Source organism: Moschus berezovskii, chromosome 21, assembly GCF_049115385.1.
Source record: "Moschus berezovskii isolate FMDL1 chromosome 21, NW_MosBer_1.0, whole genome shotgun sequence".
NCBI classification, from domain to species: domain Eukaryota; kingdom Metazoa; phylum Chordata; class Mammalia; order Artiodactyla; family Moschidae; genus Moschus; species Moschus berezovskii.
In genome coordinates, this window is record NC_142480.1 from 37,894,542 (window position 1) to 37,916,147 (window position 21,606).

A 21,606-nucleotide genomic window follows, 5' to 3' on the forward strand; every position below is an offset into this window, starting at 1 on the left:
AGACCTAGAGGAAGCAATGTAGACCAGGGGCTCTGCAGCCACTGCTGGACCTGCTGGTTGGAGCTTGGGCTCTGTCCCTGACTTGCTGCCACCAACTCGCCTGCAGGCCCCTGCCCTCTCTGGGCCTCAGCTTTCCCGTCTGTGCAATGGGCCAAATGTGTTCTTGGGTCCTGGGAGCTTTGATATTCCCACCCTTTCCAAGAGGCCGGAGTAGTCAAGAGCTTGGGTTCTGGACAACCTGGGTTTGAGGTCCTTTAGAGAAAGGACGTGCCTGGCTCTGAGACCTTGGACAAGTCAGTCACCATCTCTGGGCCTGTTTCCTCTCTGGGACATGAGCCTACTGAGCCCTTCTCTGAAGGGTTGGGTGAGGGTTAGCGTCTGCTCTCACTGCCCTGTGAGCTCTGGGCCTGGGCTGCAGTGGGCCTGCTCTGAGGACTGGGTCGTTGGGTGCAGCCTGGAGACAGCAAAGGGGATGAAACTGACTATCTAGACCCTGAGATTCTAGGAAACCTTGCCTTGGGGTGTCTGCGGCACCCCTTCCTGCCCTGCCCCAGCCCCGTGAGATCACCCAGACTCAGTGACTGCACGCACCTTCTCCACCTGCTTCTGTTGACCGTTGGTGCTAATGCGCTCAAAGGCCTGTTCAGCGTCATCTGCATCCCGGCACTTCTGCTCATACGTCTTCTTGGACTGGGGGGGTGTGGAGGGGCATGACTTGGGGGCCCCAAGGTGAGGCTCCTGAGCCCGACCTCCCTTCTCCCTGTCAGGGGCTGTGGATGGAAAGGGGGCCTCCACACCAGGGACAGAGATCTTGGGGTCTGGAATGGAGATGGAGAAGGGAGTCTTGTTCCCAGGCCCCCCTCCCCACTGGGGACAGTGTAGCCTGGTCCGTGGCCCCGCCTCTTCAGAGGTGTGGTCACCTCAGACCACCTGCAGGGCTCAGGCAATGCCGTGTCATCACGATGGCAAGCCCTGTGCACGCGGTCCTTTCAGACAGCTCAGGAGTCCCTTCTCCTTTCACCCGTGGAATCCCCAGCTGACAGCGTGTGTGACCCTGTGGACCACTGTCTGAGACTGGTTGCTTACCCATCAGTCAGGAGCACCCCCCACAAACAAGGGTAGGGGGCAGAGCCCCCGGGCTGATCTGCACGGCACCCTGGCAGCCAGTGCAGCTCCAGGAACCTGACAGGCCACTGTGCCTGTTGCTGGATGGAAGCCTGAGCCCAGCCCTGTCCCAGGGCTTCTGGGATCCACACCCCAAACCTGGCTACCCCTCCAGGCTCACCTCCATGGCCTTCTTGTGGAGCGACAGCTTGCTCTTCTGGACACGGTCCATGACAGCCTCGTACTGCAGGGGATATGAGGCTCTGAGCGTGGGGCTGTAGCCTCAGGACGCTCCCCTAGGCCAAGAGGACGGGGTGTCCCTGGGAGGAGGCCCGGCCTCCCCTCCTGGCTCTGAGGGGGCAGTGCTCTCTCACAACTGCTGCTCCCAACAGAAGACTAGAGGAGCCCGGGGCATGGATGCACCCTGGGTATCCTCTCCCTGCAGACCACCGCCTCCTCCCCCCACCAGCCAGGACTTGGTCTCTAGCCAGAGAATACCCAGGCTACACACACACACATGTGCATGCACACACACTGTCCTTCACTCACAAGCCTCTGTAACCGCACACAGCAATCACACTCGTGGGGACCCCAGCCACACTGTAGAAGGTGTCACTCTGTCCGAAATAGCTTTTGCAGACATAATAGCCTCACTGACCACAGGAAAGCTTGAAATAGCCATCCTGGGGCCTCAACAGATGCTCTGCAGGCAAGTCCCAGCTCAGAGAGGTCACCTGCTCCAGCATCTCAAGGCTGGGCTGACTTGTGGGATGGGCTTTGAGGGTCCATTGTCTGCTCAGGAACCCAAATTTAGAATCCCGAAAGCCTCAAGCCCCAGTTGGGCAGACAGGGAGAACAGCCACGTGAAATTTATATGGTCAGAGTCACTCATCGGAGCCGGCACCCTGCCTGTGAAGACTGAGAGAGGGCCTGGTTCTCGGTTGGGTCCCTGAAGCTTGGGAGGTGGACGTAAGCGTCCCATCCTGCAAGAGGGAAACTGAGGCACAGAGAGGGCAAGTGGCTTGGCCAGGACACCCAGCCCCGGGCTGGCCCCAGCCGTGAACTGTTGCTTTTTTTTCCCTTCACACGTCAGTTGTGTGGAAGTTTTCATTTTCAATTCTTGCTCCCTCTCCAAGCAAGAAGTGTTTCTGCGTGCTGACCTCTCCCACCCTGTCCAAGTTCCACCCTCATCACTGAGGCCCCAAAAGGCTGATCCTGTGTCCACACCTACCTTCCCAGAGGGCCACGTACTCAGCCAATCAGAGAGTCTCAGGCTTGGGAGGAGGTGCCGGGGACACAGAGGGCACCAACCCCACCTCTCATCCAAGCTCTGCAGCTTCTCTGACAAGTCGCCTTCAGTCTCTGTTTACATACCTCCCACAATGGGGACCTCACTTCCTTTCCATGCATTGAGGGACAGCCGTCCCCTATGAAGAATACCCTGGGATGCTAGGGCAAGCTCAACACCTCCCATTCCCCACAAGCTCTGTCCACCTTGGCCTCAGGCAGCCCTGCAGAGTGGCTGCAGTGACTGAGCCCCCAGATAAGCACAGTTTCTGGTGACTCCCTAACTTAGACTGCCTTCTTTGGATACTCCCAAGTTGTCGAGTACCCTCCATAGCCTGCTGTAACGGGATGATCGAAAAGGCCCATGCTCTCTGCTCTTGGCATGAGACACCTCAGTGGGAAGAGCCCCAGAGGGGCCTTCAGGCTGGAGAGCCAGGCCCTGGTTCCCAGCACCAGGCCTCTGTCCACACTCCTCTCTCCTCCAAATCACCATCACCCCCAAGCCTGGGGTGCTGCCCCGCCCTCCATCATGAGAGCCCAGCCTCCACTACCACCACAGTGACCACCGCAGTCTCCCACCGGGCCCAACCCCAGCACCTGCCTCACCTTCTTCCTCTGCTCCTTCTGCCTCTCACGGAACTCCTCCAGGCTCCGCAGCTCGTCACGCAGGGCCAGGGCCAGCTGGATGTGGGAGCTGCCCACATTCTCCATTTCTGGAGGCAGAGTAAGGACACTGGTCCCTGGCATCAGACCTGATGGGCCCCAACCAGTGACACACTTGCCCCTGCCTAGACCAGCCCAGCCCCAACCCAGCTCATCTCTGTCACCCCCAAGTCCTCCACCAGCCTCAGTTCCCAACCAGAATCACACTCGTCTCCATCGGTGGAGATCTGCTGTTCCCAGAAGGTCTGTCCCCTTGCAGCCCAGGGTGGGGAAGGGACTTACGCTGCTTCAGAGAGTCAAAGGAGGCCCTCAGGGAGCTGCAAAACCGAAAGACCAGAGTTGGTAGGAGGACAGTGAAGGGGGGACCTGAAGTCCTGACTGGGCCCAGGGAATTTTATTTTGGTGGAAGGGCCCTGGGTCACTCACATGCTGACCTAGACCCAAGGGACCTTCACTCAGCCCATGACCACTGACTCAGAACTCAAGCTGGGATTTCTGGAATGCAAAGCACTCTCTTTGGAAATTACAAAGCAATCAACGCCCCCCGCCCCTAGCGCTCTTGGCTTCTGTACATCTTCAGGCCCTCCCTCTCTCCCAGGAGCTCCTCCCCATAGTCCTCTCCCAGATGAACTGAAGCAGGAGAGGGCGGGATTCAGCCCTGGCAGGCGGCCTGAGGACATCTTGGAGGGAGATGAAGGGTGGCTATAGGGGAAGATGGGTGACAAGCAGGGCAGAGGTGCTGAAGGGGAGGGATGTAGGGGCCTTCAGGCAGGAAAAACGGGATGTACGGTTGAGTACAGCGAGAAGCTGAGGGGCTCCCTGGTCCCTGGCTTGGTGGCTGAGTAGATGGTGGTGACACCTCTGAGAGGGCCCAGGAGAGAATGTGGAGAGTTACTTCAGGGGGCACTGAGCTTGGGGTGCTTGAGAAAACACAGTAGGAGGCTTCAAGAGGTATCAGTTTGAAGCAGACATGCAGGAGCTGCCCACTCCAGGGAGGACACCAAGGAGGAAGCAAAGGGAAGGAGCTGGCTAAGCATGGGAAGTGTGGAGGGTGATGCCCGAGCATAGGGTTGCCACGTGGTGTAAATAAAAATACAGGACACCCAGTTAAGTTCAAATTTCAGATAGACAACAAAAGGTTTTTGAATATAAACATGCCACATGTAATATTTAGAACATACTTACATTTCTAAAATATTTGTTATCTGAAGCTTAATGGGACAGTCTATATTTTATCTGGCAGTCCTGCCAAGGGGGCTGTCACCCAGAGCGACGAACAGAGGTGAAGTCTGAGCTAAGATGTCGGAGCTCACTCAGGACCCAGTCCTGTCTGCTGCTGATGGGTAAGGGGCACTTTGGTCAGAACAGGACTGATGGGAAAGTGCCTCTCCCAACCCATCTGCTCTCCAGCAGGGGCCTCTCTGAGGGGCGAGATCCCCCTCCTGGCAGAGGAGGGAGGTGACTTGGAATCCCAGGTAAGGAACCTGGCTAGAGCTTCCTGCCCTCGATTCCCATGTGCATTAGAAGCAGATCCTGGAGCCAGATGCCTGGGTTCATTCCAAGCTGTACCACACACTCTCTGTATGACCTTAGACAAATGGCCTAGCCTCTCTAGGCCTCAGTTTTCCCATCTATAAAATAGGGATAATGATATCACAAGCAAAATGGTTGTGAGGATTAAATGAATTTATATGTATAAAGGTCTCAAGACCTGGTACAAAGTAGATGCTTTGCAAGGGTTGCTGTCATTATACCACCCTCCCCTGAGCCCACATCTGCACACCCTGACCAGTCCTGGGGGTCCCCCAGGCCCCTGAACCTGACCTGAGCTGTACCTCCCAAATGACCCACCTAAGAGCTTACCACACGCTGCCCCCCCACCATCAGAAATGCCCATTGAATTAGCCTTCAGGTTGGAGGCGTCCCCGTGAAGCAGCCCCCATAGATTGGGCTCCCTTCCTGTCATCCCCTACAGCCCTGTGGGCTGATGGGTGCCAAGTCTCCCAGTGCACAGAGACGGTGTGTGGAGGTTGCAGACTGGCTCTGAAGTGAGGCTTGTCTACTCTCAAGTAGGTAAAATTCTGCCTCTGACTATGGCCCCTTACCCAAGGAGGCAAAAATACGCTGCCACCCCTTGCTCACCAGGCCACCTGAGGAGCCAGAGCCAGTGAGGCTGATGGTGGCTCAGAGGGTCACTGGCTGCATCCCTGTGCAGAGCAGCGTGCCTGTCCCCTGGTGGCCATATAATCACATGACACCCAGCGATACAGCTCTGCTCACCCGCCTGCGTGTCTGTGAGCGTGCTGTCGCTTCAGTCGTGTATGACTCTTTTCAACACTATGGACTGTAGGCCGCCAGTCTCCTCTGTCCACAGGATTCTCCAGGCAAGAATCCTGGACTGGATTGCCATACCCTCCTCCAGGGGATCTTCCTGGATCTAATGGCAACTCACTTCCTGGATCAAACCCTTCTCTTTTGTCTCCTGCATTAACAGGCGGGTTCTTTACCACTAGCACCACCTGTGGTGAAGACTCCACCCGCCAGCATCTCCTCACCATCCTTGCAAGGCAGGCTCCACAAGGGGCTCCCTCCTCCCATGGGGACTCAGGAAACTGACCAGCAGAGCAGCAGCTGCAGCATCACCTGGGAGCGCCTTAGAAGCACAGCTCCTCGGGCTCCACTGCTGTCCTCTGGGAGCCGAAGCTCAGACGTAGGGCCCAGCACACTGGCTCAACAAGCCTCCAGGTGCTGCTGACGTGCATTCCAATGCTGGCCTCATTATTTAACGCTCACAACTCTGCCAGGCAGGGAGGGCACCCTCATTAGCCCCATTTCACAGATGAGTAAAACAAAGGTCAGAGAGGTGAAGAAACTGACCGGGGCTCCACAACTGGCAGGTGTACTTTCTGCTTCTTATCAGAGGAAGGAAGGGGTGACGGCACGGTGACCCCACGTGCCTTGGTAGGGGATGGAGAGGTCAGGACTCTGACAGAACTGACGCTTTGCCAGCGGTTACACTTCCTTCTCACACGCGCTTCTCCTGCCTCAGTCTCCCCATTTACAGTTAGAGCCTCTCTAGGCCCAGCAGGGCCACCTCTCTACACCCCATCTCTCACCCACAACGTGACTGCATCCTGCCCAGACCCCTCCCAGAGGCCAGGGCCTGCAACCTGCTGGTCCTCACCTCCCTTTGGACGTCACATCCCACAGACACCTCAGAGCGTCCGAAACCGGGCTCTTCACCCTACAAACCTGCTCCTCCTACAGGGCTCCCTTCTCAGCAAAGGCTACCAGGTTAGGCACACCTCCCCCTTCACAACCTTCTTTTATTCACCTCCCAAATCTATCCACCCACCTCACTGCCAGCACCCTCGTCCCTGCCCCATCACCTCCGTCCCTCCTACTCCACTTCTCATCTCTTTTCCTTGTTCTTTGCCCACAGTCATTTGGCCACTTACCAGTTCCTCCTTTATACCGTGCTCCCTCTTGCCCCAGGGCCTTTGCACATGCTAATTCCCGACGTGCAGCATCTTTGCCTGGCTCTCCCTTCTGTCTCTTCTGAGCACTTGTTCCTATTGTCATTTTAGGTTGATACATTGTCTATCACTGCACTGAAATAAGAGCCTATTGAACAGGGGTAACGCTTGGTTCTCCTCCCCAATATCCCCAGGATCACAGCCCAGTGCATTAAACTCAATACTCGATAAATCCCAAGGCCTTTATCAACTCCAAACCACTCAGGGAAGTCATCGCCAAGATTTCCCAGAGACTTTTGAACTGTGGTGCTGAAGACAACTCTTGAGAGTCCGTTGGACTGCAAGGAAATCAACCCTGAATATTCATTGGAAGGAATGATTCTGAAGCGCCAATACTTTGGCCACCTGATGTGAAGAGACAACTCATTGCCCGAATGCTGGGAAAGATCGAGGGCAATAGAAGGGGACGACAGAGGATGAGATGGTTAGATGGCATCACTGATTCAGTGGACGTGAGTTTGAGCAAACTCCGGGGGATGGTGATGGACAGGGAAGCCTGGCGTGCTGCAGTCCACGGGGTCACAAAGAGTCAAACACAACCAAGCAACTAAACAGCAACAACTGCTCTACTGTGTCTCCACCATGTGTCAAGGATGGAAACCCCCTGCAGGCCGCTGCCCTCTGTTGTCAGTCCCCAGGGTCCTCCTATGTAACTCATCCCATTGCCCTTTTCAACCTGGCTCTCCGGACACTCAGCCCAGAATTCTGTTTCAGACAGCTTGAATTGCCAGTGTAAGTGTCTCCTTCTATACTTCCATGTGACCCACACCATCTCACGACCCCTGCTTCGCCATCTTCACCCCTGCCCCCTACCAGCCACGAGACTCCTGCCTCCCAGCTCCCAGGAGAGGGCTCCTCTCACTGCCCCACACCCCTGCTGGAGGCTGGGCCCGAGTGAGCTGACCTCCTTAGAGAAGGAGCAGCCCTGATAAGAACAGGGGCCCCCTCACTGCAGTATCTTCAGCGATACCTTCATTCTCCGAGCTCAGAGGGAGAGAGATGATGAAAAAAAAAACCCTTCTGACAGGAAAGCAGTGTCTTAGGCTTGACAACTGGGGGTGAAGCAGGGACGTGAGTGTTTAAGGATTCACGTGGGGGCTGTCTTTGCTTGCAGGTACTATTGGGTTGGCCAAAAAATTCAGTTGAGTATTTCATAACATGGAAAAAATCCGAAAGAAAATTTTGGTCAACCCAACATAAAGGGACGCACAGGAAACTGACCCCCATGTTTTTCATAACATGGAAAAAATCCGAAAGAAAATTTTGGTCAACCCAATATAAAGGGACGCACAGGAAACTGGGGGGTCATTTCCTGAACCCCTACCCTGTGCAGCTTCCATGGCTTGTGTGGCACTCAGCATCCTACCTGGGGCAGGATGAACAAGAGGGGGAGATGACAGCTTTCTGGGGGAGGCGGTATTTCAGGCAGATTTCACAGGGGAGATATGAGGGCATCAGCTAGAGCAAAGGCCCCAGGGTTGGAAGGAGAGTCAAGGTGAACTTTCTGCAGGGCTGGTTGTGTGGTTTAGGCAAGACTGACAAGCCGCCTGCACCCACCGAGTGCTTCTTTAAAATGCACTGAAAGAGCTTATGCGGATTCCCTGAGCTGGGGACCGGGTCTTATTTGTGTGTCCCTCATGGCCACTGCCCAGCAGATACTTGCTGAGTTCATGTGTGAACGAGGTGAGCGCTAAAAGTCACCTGAAGGCCAGAATAACCTCGTCTCAATGTCTGTGGCTGAGTCTCAGGCCTTCTGGCCAGTCTGAGGTCAGGGGATGACGCAGAAAGGCTCTGTCTTCAGGCGGCAGGGCTGGGGGAGTCTGGACGGCTCCCCCTCTCGGCTCTCGCTGGGCTATTTCTGGGGTCACGGAAGCCCTTGGCTTTGATCCTCCTCCTCCAGCCCATTCAGTCTATGCTCCCTTAGCCCCCTCCACTCGTCCTCTCAGGGGCTGAGAATGAGCATCCCATGGGAGACAGGGGGCTTGGCCACGAGGAGGCACGGGCCCCCCCTCCCCGAGTGACGGATGGGCCCTGGAGGATGAGCTTCCAGCCCCCACGTGGAATAGCCAAGCCAGCTTTGCCAGGTGCCAACCTCAACACAAGCTCACAAGTCTCCATGGCAACAAGAAAGCGACCCATGTTGTCACGGTTGCCACTCACCCTACACACAGAGAGCCCCTCCAGGTTGGTATGGAACAGGGCGACTTGTCTAAGCCAAAAAGCTGACAGGCAGGGGAGGCCAGAGTATCTGGGAGAGCTTCCTGGAGGAGGTGGAGCATGAGAAGGCCCTGGAGGAAGGTTCTGATGCACAAGACTGGGGACGAGAGTGAGGTCACCCCCAGTGGGCTAGACCCCAGATTCAGGACAGTGGGGCCCTTTTTTATTTTAAGACCTTTGAGTCCCCATACACTTAGATGGATGATGGATGCTTGGCCCATAGTTAAAGAAAGCAATGACTTCATGGTCTCACCAACCTCAGGACACACCTCACAGAGCAACACTTATTAAGCACCCATGGTGCATCATCAGCTGAGCTGGGAGCTGCAGGGGGCAGGGCCCTAAGGGAAGCAGCAGGTGGGCTGGGATAGTCCAACCCCTGCCTCCTGCTTCTCTGGCTCTAAATGTGCCCTGAGCTTTCCAGCCTCCAGCCTTTGTCCACGGTCCTCTCCCAGGAGGTGCCCTCCGCTCTGCCTTGTTCCTCTGGCCACTCTAGCTTACTGGGGAACTTGGGATGGGGCTCGTTCTCACACGCACTGCTCCCGGCCTGCTCTGGAACCTGTGCGGCGGGGCAATGAGGCCCCTGTGGGTTTTTTTCCTGCCTCTCCTGCTGCTGGGGAGGCTGAGCTCAGGGCCTGGCCCTGCCAGCCCACACTCCAGCTCCTAAGTGGCAGGCAGCAAGGTGGACCTGACTCTGAGCTCCCCGCCCTGGCCTGGGGCTCCAGCCTGGTGCTCCCACCTCAGAGGGAGGCTCTCCCTCCAGGGACCCCACCCTCCAGCTCTCTGGGCCAGAGAAGGGCTGGGCCTCAGAGGAAATGATCTAGCCAGGCAGTCTCCTCAGCGCTAAACTAAGCCAGGTGACCCCAATTTGTCTGACTCATGGAGGGGCCCATGAGATCGTAATGACCCTCGATGTTTCTCAAGTATCATTGTGGTTTAGGGCTCTCTGCTTGACATAGCGACTGCCCAGAGGAACTCATGAGTGTGACTTTTCACAGCTGAGGACCCAGGACTCAGAGAGGGAGAGTGGCCACTCCAGGGCCACACAGCATATAGGGCAGGGCAGACCTTGTCCCACGTGGCCTCCTACAACCACACAAGGAACCAGGGCCGCCCAGAGCCTCGCCCTGGCCACTTCATGGTTCTAAAGATAGGGCCAGACACTGTGCACCTCTCCACCCTTCCCACTGCCCACCCGGCTCTATTTCCACTTTATTCTCGTCACTGGTGGTTTCTCCTTCCTTGTTTTAAGGTCCCTGTGACTCACAGCCCCCTGAGTGTGCCTCACACTTTCCGCCTCCAGCCTGACCTCCCACTGTGGCCCTGCCTGGAGCACCCCATCCATATCCCCCAGGAGGGCTTGTCTCTTGCTGAGAAAGTTCTCCTTTTCCAGCAGCCCTGGGAGGTCAGGAGGCAGGTGGGGACTCCTGGATCATGCTCCCTTGATTCCACCCCTGCCGGGGAATACAAAGAAGGTCCCCGCTCTCTCTCCTTGCTGCGTCCTGGTAAGGCATGCCCTCCTCGGTACCCAGCCTGTGCTCAGCCTCAGGCCTGCTCTTTTTATCTGCTCAACAGCCCGCTGGGGTGGACAGATGAGAACCAAACTCAGAGAGGTTAAGTGACTTGTCCATAGTCACACAACTCATGAAGACCAAGCGGGACTAGAGCACCTACATTCTTACACCTGGAGCTGCGTTCACGCTTTCTGGTCCAAGGCAGATATGGATGCACATTGAGCATCCATATCTCCTGGCTCATACCACTCTTCAACCTTCCTCTAGCCCTCCCCGAGTCTTCTCTGGCTCCAGGTTCCCGGTTGGAAGCAGGGTCGCCTGTGTCTTTAGGAGACCTGGAGAGTGTTGTTTATTCATCTCAGATGAGGGGACCGGGTTCCAGGCTTTGCAGCTGACAGGGTCTGGGGCCACTTTCCTTGAGCAGAGCCAGACCCCTGTGGGGAACGGGGTGGGGGGCAGGGGTGCGGGCAGGGGTTGCTATGGCAACCGCAGGTTGGGTCAGGTCTCTGGGCTCCTGGGGAGGAGAAGGAGGACTCAGTCGAGCCCTTCCAGGATTTGGAGTCCTATCCGCCCCTCAGCCTGACTCAGTCCTCACCCAGCAGGGAGAGTCCACCCTTCCTCACCACTGCTAGAACGTTCTTAGTTGCCCTCTAATTGAAACTCTCTCTGCACCTGCGTCCCTCTCACAGTCTGCAGGCAGAGGCGCCGGCCCGGGGGCTTCCCAGCAGCAACTGCCCTCCCAGCCAAGCCCGGGCAGCCCCGGACACACCTCACCCTCTGAGGAAGGCTACACTGTCATTCCCTCACTGAGGAGGAAACGGAAACCCCAAGTGTCAGTGACCAACCCCCCTCTTCAAGGTCACACGGTCAACGGGTGACAGGCTGGCACCCCACCTCTGGGCCACACGTCCCTCCTGGAAGCTCGAGCTGAGCCAATGCTGCAGGGGGCACAGCAGCCAATGGGGTCCTGTCACCCCTCGCCAGGGCTCTCAGGACTTGAATGGAGGCCCCCAGGGAGTGTGGGCTGTGCCCCTTGCCCAGGGAGTCTCCTGGGCGCTCAGACTGCAGGCTTTTTGCCCCCACAAAGAACCTGAGCTTGCCCAGAGTGCCCAGCACCCAAGAAAGCTGCCTGCCAGCCACCCTGCCCCGGGAGCCACTCAGACCCTCACTGGCCTTCCCCAACCAGCCCACCCCGGGAAACCCTGAACCCTGTTGAAAGGCCCAGAAAGTTCCTGGGGAAGAAGGCGGGGCCCCCTTACTTGATCTCCGTCTGGCCACCTGCCTTGCGGGCGATCTGCACCAGCTCCTTTCCGTACCGCTCCTCCGCCTGGGCCCTGCAACGACAACCCCCGGGCACCGGTCTTGTCCACGGCTGCTGCCCAAAACTCACCCTCAGACGGGCTCAGCCAGGTGGCAGGGTCTGCCCGCGCAGGCTCTGGCCCCGCACACGCCTCCTTGAGACGGTTAAGCCTCTGGCCCTTCCTCTAAATAAACGTTGGCTGAATTCAAGCACATCTGATGGGACATCAGCTTATTTGCCCACTTGGGGAGAGGCCCAGGCTGGGAAAAACAGCAGAATCACTTACTCCTGACTTCTTAGAGCAGGGTGGCCTGCCAGCGGCCAGGCTGGCCTGCGGGCTCGGCCGCCTCCCTCCCCTCCCGGCGCTCACCTCTGTCTCAGCAGCTCCTCCACGTCCTTGCACATCTTCCTGCCGTCCAGCAGCCGCTGCAGCAACACCTCGTAGCCCGTGTGGGCGGTGAAGTCCCTGCACTGGGACACAGGACAGAGGGGTGCGTGAGGGCCACTGCTGGGGAAGCCTGTGTGCAGCCTGGCTAGGACCCCGCTGACCGCCGCCAGGGCCTGGCTTCACCATCATCCTCCATCTCCCCTGTCTAAGGACGAGCTCTTGGGGTTCAGCACGTGGCTTCACACAGGCACACAGAGGGTCCCGCCCGTCTGTGGAGGTACCAGGTGGAGCTGAGCCCTGCGGGGATCAGAGCTCACAGTCAGGATACTCTAAGCTAAGATGGCCTGGGGAAGGGCCCCCACCACAAGGCCCCGTGATGACAGCCTTAGGGGGTGCCTGGCACCATTCACCCCTGTCGCCTTCTCAAGAACCCTCTTAGGTGCCCAAGTGAGAAAACCGAGGCACAGATCAGTGAGGGGCGCCCAGGGCGGCGCAGCCTGAGAGCGGCAGGCCTGGCTCGGGCCCACACCCTTCAGTCCCACCCTCTGCAGCCTCTGCAAAGCATAGCAATTGCTGTTCCCTCACAATCCACTCTGTGCTGGATGCCACGCCGGGCTCACCCTATGGGCTCAGGGGATCCTCCTGCACCCACTAGGTGGGGTGAACATCGAGGGTCAGCATCCGGCTCTCACAGTGCTGAGAGCAGGGCTTCTGTGCCTCTCAGCCCGGCTCCCATCCATTTTTCCCCCCACCCATTCTTGAGGAAGGACCCCAACCCACCAGGGTGCTCGGCCAGGCAACTGGGGCCAGCCCCGAGAGGCAGCACCTACCTGTTTTCTTTTCCATTTCCACAAACCATCCCCCATCATGAGCCACGAAGATGGGGGGAAGGGAGACCCCTTCACACACCCCTGCACACTCCACAGCCCCGTCTCAGAGCTTAGTGAGTCAGCAGGTCTTTCCCAAGGCTGCACACGCTTGAGTCAAGAGCTGGCCATGCTGCCCCATGCCTCCCCTCAAATGCTGTGTTGTGGGTGTGTGGGGAGAGGCGGGGAGAAGTCTAAATCAAGGAGCGCTTCCTGCTGGAACAGGCATTTGAGCCCTGTTCTGGGCTTCCCAGGCGGCGCTAGTGGTAAAGAACCCGCCTGCCAGTTCAGGAGACATAAGAGACCTGGGTTTAATCCCTGGGTCGGGAAGATTCCCTGGAGGAAGAAATGGCAACCGACTCCAGTATTCTTGCCTGGAGGATCCCAGGGACAGAAGAGCCTGGCGGGCTAGAGTCCATGGGCTTGCAAAGAGTCAGACATGACTGAAGCAACTTAGCATGCACTGGGAAGAGAAGGTGTTGTTTTTCAAGGTCTAAGGAGAATCGGACGCAGTAGAGAAAGGCAGAGGCCACAAACTGTACCAACTGGCCCCATGCCGGGCCCAGCCCACCTTCAGTCAACTCAGAACGGTAGAATCTGCCAGCCCACAGGATGGTTAGGCTCCCAAGTGCATGCCTCCTCCATAAGAAGCCCTAGAAGTTCCCGAGATCAGGCTCAGCTGCTCACAGGCTGACGAGCAGCGGGCCTGGGTCTTGGCTGGCTACTCAGGGCCCCAGGCAGAGTGGTCATCCCCCAACCCCCACAGGCCTCTCTGCCCCAGCGTCTAGGCTGGTGTGGCTACCCCAGGCTCCATTTCTGTAGCTTTCATGGGCCACTTGCTACTAACCAGGCAGCAGACCACAGGACAGCTTCCTGCCCCAGCCTCCCCCGCCTTCACCCCTCCGGACCCCTAGGACAAAAGCCAGTGGCAGCCAGGGAGGAAGATGAGTCCTTTCTGCTCCTTCCCTGCCCCTGCCCTCTCCCCCGAGGGGTCTGAGCTGGACACCACAGACCACCAGAACTAGGGAGCATCTTGTCCAGAGCCCCTCAGTCCTTCGGGAAATGGAGGCCTAGAGAAGGGGACGATGTGCCTGAGGTCCCATAGGCAGAGCGGGACGAGGACTTGGACTTGCAGGCCCTGCTGTTACCCCACCATGCCTCTCGGGGAGGGGAGGGCTGAGTGAGCCCAGCCCCACGCCAGACTCTTTGCTCTTCCCTCCCAGCCCCCACTCCCCAGAGGAACCCCACTGTCATTACAGAGACCCCCAAGTAGAAACAGAAGCAAAACCAAACCTACATTGGCCATTCTGGAGGAGATGGCAGGCAGAGGGGCCTTGCAGGCGGGGTCCTGGAGCTCAAGTCCCCAAAGTTCTGCAGGCTCTAGAATCTGGCCCAGCCCTGACTCAGAGCAGGTGGGGCTTCAGCCGGGTGAGCCACCGTCGCCAGTGAGTAGGTTGTTCCAAGGAAGTGCCAGACTCCCTGGGGGCTGTTCACGGCTGGCCTGCACCCCCTCCGCCACCCCACCTCAGCTGCCTCCTCCAGGGCTTCTGACTCAGGCCTCAGAGCGGGGCAGAGTGGGGCTCAGGAAGCTGCTGAGGAAAGGAACTAGCTAATCATTCAATCAGCTAATCGATCAGTCCTGCAGGCTCACCGCCCTCCAGGGGCCCACCCTGGCCTTTCCTCCTGGCATCTAACTAGCCACAGCCTGTAGATATCCTGGGTTCCCTTTCAGCCCCTTGTTTCAGGCTCAGATGGACATTTCCACGGTGTGGAAGCTATGAGAAGGCAGGGCCTCCCACCTCCTTGTGGCCCCCTGCAGCCTCTGTCACCTGACACCTGCCTCTGGCCTTGCCCTCGGTGAAATAGCTGTTTACTGAGTCCACCAGCCACACACGATACCAAGAATATCACAGCTGTCTTCTTATTGAAAAACACCACACACCCAGGGAGTTAAGGACGGTGATGAGGAAAAGAGGGTAAGGGACTGCCCAAGTTCCCTCAGCTGGTAAAGATCAGAATCTAGGATATGAATGCAGGTCAGCTTGTCCCCAGGCTTCCCAGGTGGCACTAGTGGTAAAGACCCCACCTGCCAATGCAGGAGACATGCAGGTTTGGTCGCTGGGTTGGGAAGACCCCCTGGAGGAGGGCATGGGTACCCCCTCCAGTGTTCCTGCCTGGAGAATCCCATGGACAAATGAGCCTAGTGGCCTGGCAGTCCATAGGATCTCAAAGAGTTGGACACGACTGAAGTGACCGAGCACACACGCAGTTTGTCCCCAAACCTACATCAGACATTCAGTCCAGTTCAGGCATTGATAGTCCAGCAACTCTGTTACAGTTTGAAACATCAAAAACAAACAAACACCCACTTTTCAGATGATTACTCAGACGGCCTCTGCCTCCAACCAAAGCCGTGTTTCCGTCTGTCATTTAGTTGCCATGGATTCTTAGAGGCTTGCTCCGTGCCCAGGCTGGGTCAAAGGAACGCTGCCCTGGAGAAGGGCTGGCTGGCTCTGCAGATGTGAGCGGAGAGCCAGCAAACAGCCAGAGGCCCCACCCTCGCCAGGTGGCACCTAGGGTGATCCACCCCAGGGCGGGGTGCAAGGTGGCAGGCAGATGCAGCCCCCTCCTGCGGAGACCTCCCCCAAGCCGGATGTGGGACCCCAGGCCTTGCCATCCACTCTGTGTGGCCATTCTTGGCCTCCCTTGCCCCACACTGGTCAGATCAGGGCTACAAGAGAAGGTGTTGCAGGCTGCTCTGGCCTGAGGAAGCATATTCCTGCCTCCACCTGAAGGCAGCATGCAAGAGGCCTACGTGCTCGGGGCTCTGGTCTCTGCTCAGGGATGGCCCACCTGCTCCCTTGGCTGGATGGCCCTGAATGTGAGCCACAGTCCAGGCCGGCAAGCCGGCCCCAGCCCTGCCATGCCCCCACTGCGCAGGTACAGAGGGAGCCTTTGTACCCACTGCCACTTCCTCCTTGTCACACCCGTACCATTCTTGGTGGCTGCACTGGCTGGGCCACAGAGACCAGAGCCCCAAGCAAGCCACTTCCCTTCTCAGGACCAAGTTTCCTCATCGAGGAAGTGCCTGCAGAGGACAACCTCTCCTGGCCCCAGACAGCCCACCCCATGTGGGCACAGCCCCCTGGGGGCAGACTGGCTGCCAAGTTTAGGGAGGGGTCCCAGGCCTGGCCTGAGAGACTGGACAGAGTTTAGCAGACCATTTATGGGTTCACACCCCACCCTATGGCCCTGGGCACTCTCAGCTTTTACTTCCCTCCCTGTAACAAGAGGCCTAATGGTTCCCTCCACCTACAGTTGATCTAAGAAGCCAGTGAAGCAATGCACACAGATGAAAGGAGGAAACACAAGGTCAGAGGTTGCCCTGAGCTGGAAACGGGGCTGAGGATTATTACCCCCATTTTACCGATGACAAAAACGGAACCCAGAGAGGTTAGCTACCTGCTCAGAAGTCCGTGGGAAACAGCCAGGTTTTGAGCCCTGCTCTCCCAGGCCAGATCTTAGCTCATCCCCTCACCTCTCTGCAAAGCCCCGAACTCAGTAGCTGCTCATCAAGAGTAGCTCCCCATGCCTTGCCCTGGCCCCACCCGGCTCTCACCAGCCCCTTCTGGCTGGCTCTCACCAGACAGAACTCAGCTGCTCAAGGCTGGAAAACACCGAGTTATCATCCTACTGAGTTATACACGCTCCCCCACCAGAGGGTCCATTTTAAAGGCTGCAGAAGCTTTTTCAAATGTTCCCTTACATGAAATTCCAGAATATAAAGTATCTCAGAGGACAGCTAAGCCTCTCACCTTAGAGGGAGAGGCCTGGGATTTGGTCATAAGTCTGATCTGCCAGGAAGAAGCTGGGTAGTCTTGGTAAAAAGCCCTTGTCCTTTCTGGGGCCACCTGACTGTGTTATGGATTTGGGGAGAGGAGGTGACTTTCAATTGTCCTTTCAGCCTGGAGGCTGCTGTGTGTCTGTTGGCTTTTGGAAACTATGGCAACCATAACTGCATCTTACCTGGAGATGTCTGAAGTCAGGGGTGGGCTAGAGCTGCCCAAGGGGAGTCCAAGGGCGTGTGAGGCCTGGAAGGGAGCGGTTGGGGGCTGACACTTGGTCTCCTGGGAATAAAGTGGAGGCCGGGAAGGTGGCTGGGAAGAGCTGCCTGTAAGTCTCGGCTGGTGAGAAATGCCTGGCACCAAAGGAGGAGCCCCCCAAAAAAGCTGCATGGAGCAGATGATGGGGTGCAGCTGGGAGGGATAGGACTTGGACAGCTGCAGGGAAGAGAGTGGGATAGCCAGGGGACGAAGGACCTGCAAAAGTAGCCAGGAGAGGAAGAGCTGACCTGTGGGCATCGGTCACCTGCTGCACCAGCTGCAACTGCACGAGGGAAATAAGGCCCTTCACCCCTTAGACCTTCTGACCCCGCGCCCACGCCGTCTGGAGAGACGCCAGAAGTAGTAAGCAGTGGGGGTGACAGAGACAGACCCTGTGCTCTGCGCCCATCATGGGCTTCCAATCACAGGCAAAGTCGGGGGAGACTGGGGAGCTTTCGAGTGAACAGGAAAATGGGATTTTGATACGAGGTTGCACTGGAGGGAGTTAGATCTGAAAAGGACTGGACACGCTCTAACACATGCCCAGGGATGAGGAAGGGAGAGCTTTGGAAGGCGGAAGGAAAAAAATTTAAGTTTCCTGCTGCGCCTTACCAAGTTCAGAGACCGTTTCAAAAAATGCTTACCATTCTTGTCAGAAACCTTTCTAATGACTGACATGCTCTTGGGTTGCTAGGCTCTTTATATACTTTATCTTTTTTTTAATCACCTTTTACTGGTGGAAGAAGAGACAGAACAGGGAGACTGGACTCACTCCTTGTATCTCAGGAAGCCCGAGAAGCCAAGGACAACGATTTTGAATACAGTTATAGGTTGCACAGTACTCGTGGGACTTCGCATTCTAATTTCACTACAGTTTAACAGAAGGGACTTATGGGCCAACGCGCCTGCCATAGCTAGTTTACTAGCAATTAGTCCACTGTTGCTTGTCTGCTATGGGCTGAGAAGCAAAACCATTGGGATTGTCAGAACACCTGAGGAAGTGAGTATTGAACTCTGGAGAATGCAGAACGTGGGGTGGTTTGACTCCTGGGTCCCAGTGCCCACGTCTATACAGCAATGCTCAGCAAATACACTGGACAAAGGCTGCGGACATAGGGAGGCCCTCAAGTGGACGTGCCTTCATGACAGCTGGCTCCTGAGCCACCCCAAGTAGAAGACCAGATCATCTGTTTGCAATTCAATGACTAAGTTACCCAGCACCTCAAATAAGCCAGACAGAACTGTCTCCTCTACTTCGTACAACTATCCCCTTTGTACAGATAAAGAAACTGAGTCTCAGAGAAGTCAATGAATAGCAGCCAGGATCTTTCCACTGCCCCACAGCTAGTACCCCACAGTAGGTCTCATCTCCACCATCATTGGTTGCTAAACTGAGAGAAGGCGAAGAACAGATACTCAGGTATGGCTTGGATGAATGGGTGGATGGATGGATCAATGGGTGGATGGATGGATGGATGGGTGGATCAATGGGTGGATGGATGGATGAATGAGTGGATCAATGGGTGGATGGATGGATGAACCAGAGACTTCAGTGAGCAAGCTGGATGTTTACCCAGAGAATCCCAGGAGGAGGGTTGGGTGCAGAGAAGGTCCCAGGCCTCAACCCTTGAGGAGCCAATAAGGAATGTGATCATTTGTAGGCCTTTGTGGGGCCTTCAGCGGAAGAGGGAGCATCTGTGTTTGGTGTCCCTAGAGGCTCAGCCAGGACTCACAGGGACGTAGGCAGGAAGGCCAACTCCAGATCAGTACAAGGAAGGACTTTCCAAGAGCCCATGTGGCCCCAAATATGGAGCATAGGACAGTTGCTTTGCTGGGTGGAGAGTGCCCCATAGCTAGGATCTGGTAAGCAGGTTAGGGAATCTGCAAAGAGATTTCAAACCTCAGATGATGTGTCAAACTAGCTGTTCTGAGTCTAGGTGTCCCCTGACTTAAAGACTGGAGGGGTCCATCCATAGCAGGCAAATGTGCGGTGATGTATGGCTTTTCTAAGATGGCTCAGGATAGGTGTCAAAGGGAGAGAGCCAAGAAAGCGGATAGACTCTTAAGGAAAAAAAGCACATGGTTAAATGAGCTAATCTGGGGATTGGGATTAGAAATTAGTTCCAGAGGGCTCTAGATCTCCACTGAGCCCTGGGTTGAGGCCTCCTCACCCACGCAGACTTGTTGCATGGTCCCTGAGATGTCCAGGCCCTTGACCTGGGGCCCAGCAGGGCCGCAAGCTTTGGGGAACCTGGAGGCCTGGGGCTGATTGTTTCCTGCAGCCTTGGGTGGGGGGTAGCGGGGAGCTGTGAATATTCAGGGGCTCCTCGGAATCCTACATTGCAGAGTTTAGAGGCCGGGGGATAGCACAAGTACCAGAAAGGGACCTACTGTGCCATCCTAGGGCCTCTTATCTCAGTATTACAGACCCCGGGAGGATTTGAGGATGAGAGAGGTTATATAACTTGTCCCGACTCTAACACCAATTGTGTGGGCGTGCTGGCTTCCGACTTTGTTCTTTCAAGTAGGCCTCCTCCAACATCAGGAAGGAAAGGCCTCCTGTACTGCGCTCCCCTCCCCCATCCTGTGAAGCACTGCTCACTTCCCCTCCATTCTTAAAGGCCCAGCTCAATCCCCCACATCTTCTTCCTGCGTTAAGAAACCAAAATGGGAAGAAGTTAGCACAAGGCACAGGGCAGGGAGGCAACACAAGTCTGGGAAGAGGCCTGGAGGGGGCAGTGAGCCCCTCGGGTTCAGGAGACTGGAAGCCTGACGCTCAGAGCTGTGAGTGGCGAGGGGGCTGAAGGGCCAGAGCAGGTGTCTGAAGAGGTGGCCTGATGCCAGCTCAGGGAGATGCCAGCGGTGGGGCCCTCCCAGGAGGCAACGGGAACCAGGGCCAGGTTCCCAGGTCAGGAAAAGGGAGCAGGGCGGGTGGCATGTGGACTAGTAGAAGCTCGTGTCCTCTATGCCTCTAATTCTCAGAGAAGCCTGCAGTGTCATGATTGTACCCTGATTGCCCCATGTCACAGGTGACAACTGAGGCTCAGCAGCCACCTACAATGCAGAAGCTGTGGGTTCGATCCCTGGGTCGGGAAGATCCCCTGGAGGAGGGCATGGCAACCCACTCCTGCATTCTTGCCTGGAGAATCCCCACGGGCAGAGGAGCCTGGTGGGCTGCAGTCCATGGGGTCGCAGAGAGTCAGACACGACTGAAGCAACTGAGCACACACGTACGCTCGGAAGGTGAGTGACTGGCCCAGGTCACACAGCTCCTCTGTAGGTGGGCAGGAGGCAGATGTCAGGGGCCAGGGCTGAGGGCAGGTGGGGAAGGTGGATGGAGGTTACTGAGCCACCCCGGACACTGAGCCCCAGAGGAGACTCTGACCCATAAGCAAGGACAGGCAGCGACCACACCCTTTGCACAGCCAGCCCACGGCTCCTTGCTGCACGGGTTCCAGCTTGTGAGTGACCAGCCAGGAACTGGGGGCCGGCACCGATAGCCAAGGCTCTGTTTCTACTTGTCCCTTTCCCCAAGCATTACCCCTTCCACACTACCTATACCTGCCAGGGGATGGCCCATGGGTACACCCCCTTATCAAGAAGAAGTTCAGGCAGGGGGTGTGGAAAGAGTCCAGACACTGGGTTCCGGTCCTGGCCAAGCCCATGCATACAGACAATGTGAACTTGGGCAAGTTACTTAACCTCCCGTGCACAGATTCCCTCCTCCATAAAATGACTGTGAACACACTGCCCTCCTCCCAGGGGCCCTGAGGACTAAATGAAATAATATACGTAGGAGCCCGACAAAGGTCATCCTGAGACTTAATGAGCTCCTGGAAAAGGGTGGCCATGGTGGTCAGTATATATTAAGTGAAAGTAAAGCAAGAAAGGAAATAAAAAAGGCGAGCTGGGTTTGAATCCTAGCTGTGACGCTGATCTCGATTGGTTGCTTCCAGTCTCTCAGCCTCAGGTTTTTCATCCGTAAAGCGGAATGGACACTTGGACTCGGATGCTCACGGGGCCAAGGCGGGGTGTCTTGCTTGATGCTATAAACTGCTGCAGGGTGAGAACTGGCAGATTCTCCTGGGCTCGAGACTTACTTAAGACAGAGATGGGCCCACTCCTCACACCTCTCCCCAAAGGCAGGAATAGACCCCCGGCAGCCCCTGCAGAAGGTCCCTCAGCCCCCTCTGCTGCCCTGGGCAGGTTCTGGACCTCAGAGCTGACCCCTGGGCTCTGGTTGAAACACCCTCCAAGCCCAGGGTCTTTTTGGAACCCTGTACCTGCCGGGAGTCTGCATGTGGGGCTCTTGCCTTTATTTGGCCATTAACATTCATTTTACCACATCTCTGTCTTTTAACCACAGTAATGGATTTAATACAGACAAGGAGCCAGAGGCTGAGAGTGTGGAGGGAACCAACCATAAGGGCAATGGAATCCAAGCAGGGCGCTGGGTTCTAAAGGCAGTATGAGAGACAAAGATGGCGCCCCCCACCACCTTTGGGCTCTGTGTTAGAGACTGGGAAATTGCTTTACCCTGGCCAACGCAGCCAGCATGTATCAGGCATAGAGCAGCACTGAGGGAAAACACATCTTTAAGTGGAGCAAGATGCCACCTCTGGGGGCCT

General features: G+C 56.6%; 1 protein-coding gene across 4 annotated transcripts in view; it reads right to left on the reverse strand.

Moving 5' to 3' along the window:
* PSTPIP1 (proline-serine-threonine phosphatase interacting protein 1) overlaps positions 1-21,606 on the reverse strand; it is a 44,103-nt gene that overhangs the window by 7,559 nt on the left and 14,938 nt on the right. For all 4 annotated transcript variants that reach the window (XM_055418064.2, XM_055418066.2, XM_055418065.2 and 1 more), the window contains exons 2-7: positions 11,992-12,092; positions 11,581-11,655; positions 3,337-3,371; positions 2,998-3,104; positions 1,286-1,348; positions 592-690 (exon numbers count right to left, since the gene is read on the reverse strand). In XM_055418064.2, the coding sequence (XP_055274039.2) occupies positions 592-690; positions 1,286-1,348; positions 2,998-3,104; positions 3,337-3,371; positions 11,581-11,655; positions 11,992-12,092 (480 nt within the window). The remainder of the gene's footprint in view (positions 1-591; positions 691-1,285; positions 1,349-2,997; positions 3,105-3,336; positions 3,372-11,580; positions 11,656-11,991; positions 12,093-21,606) is intronic.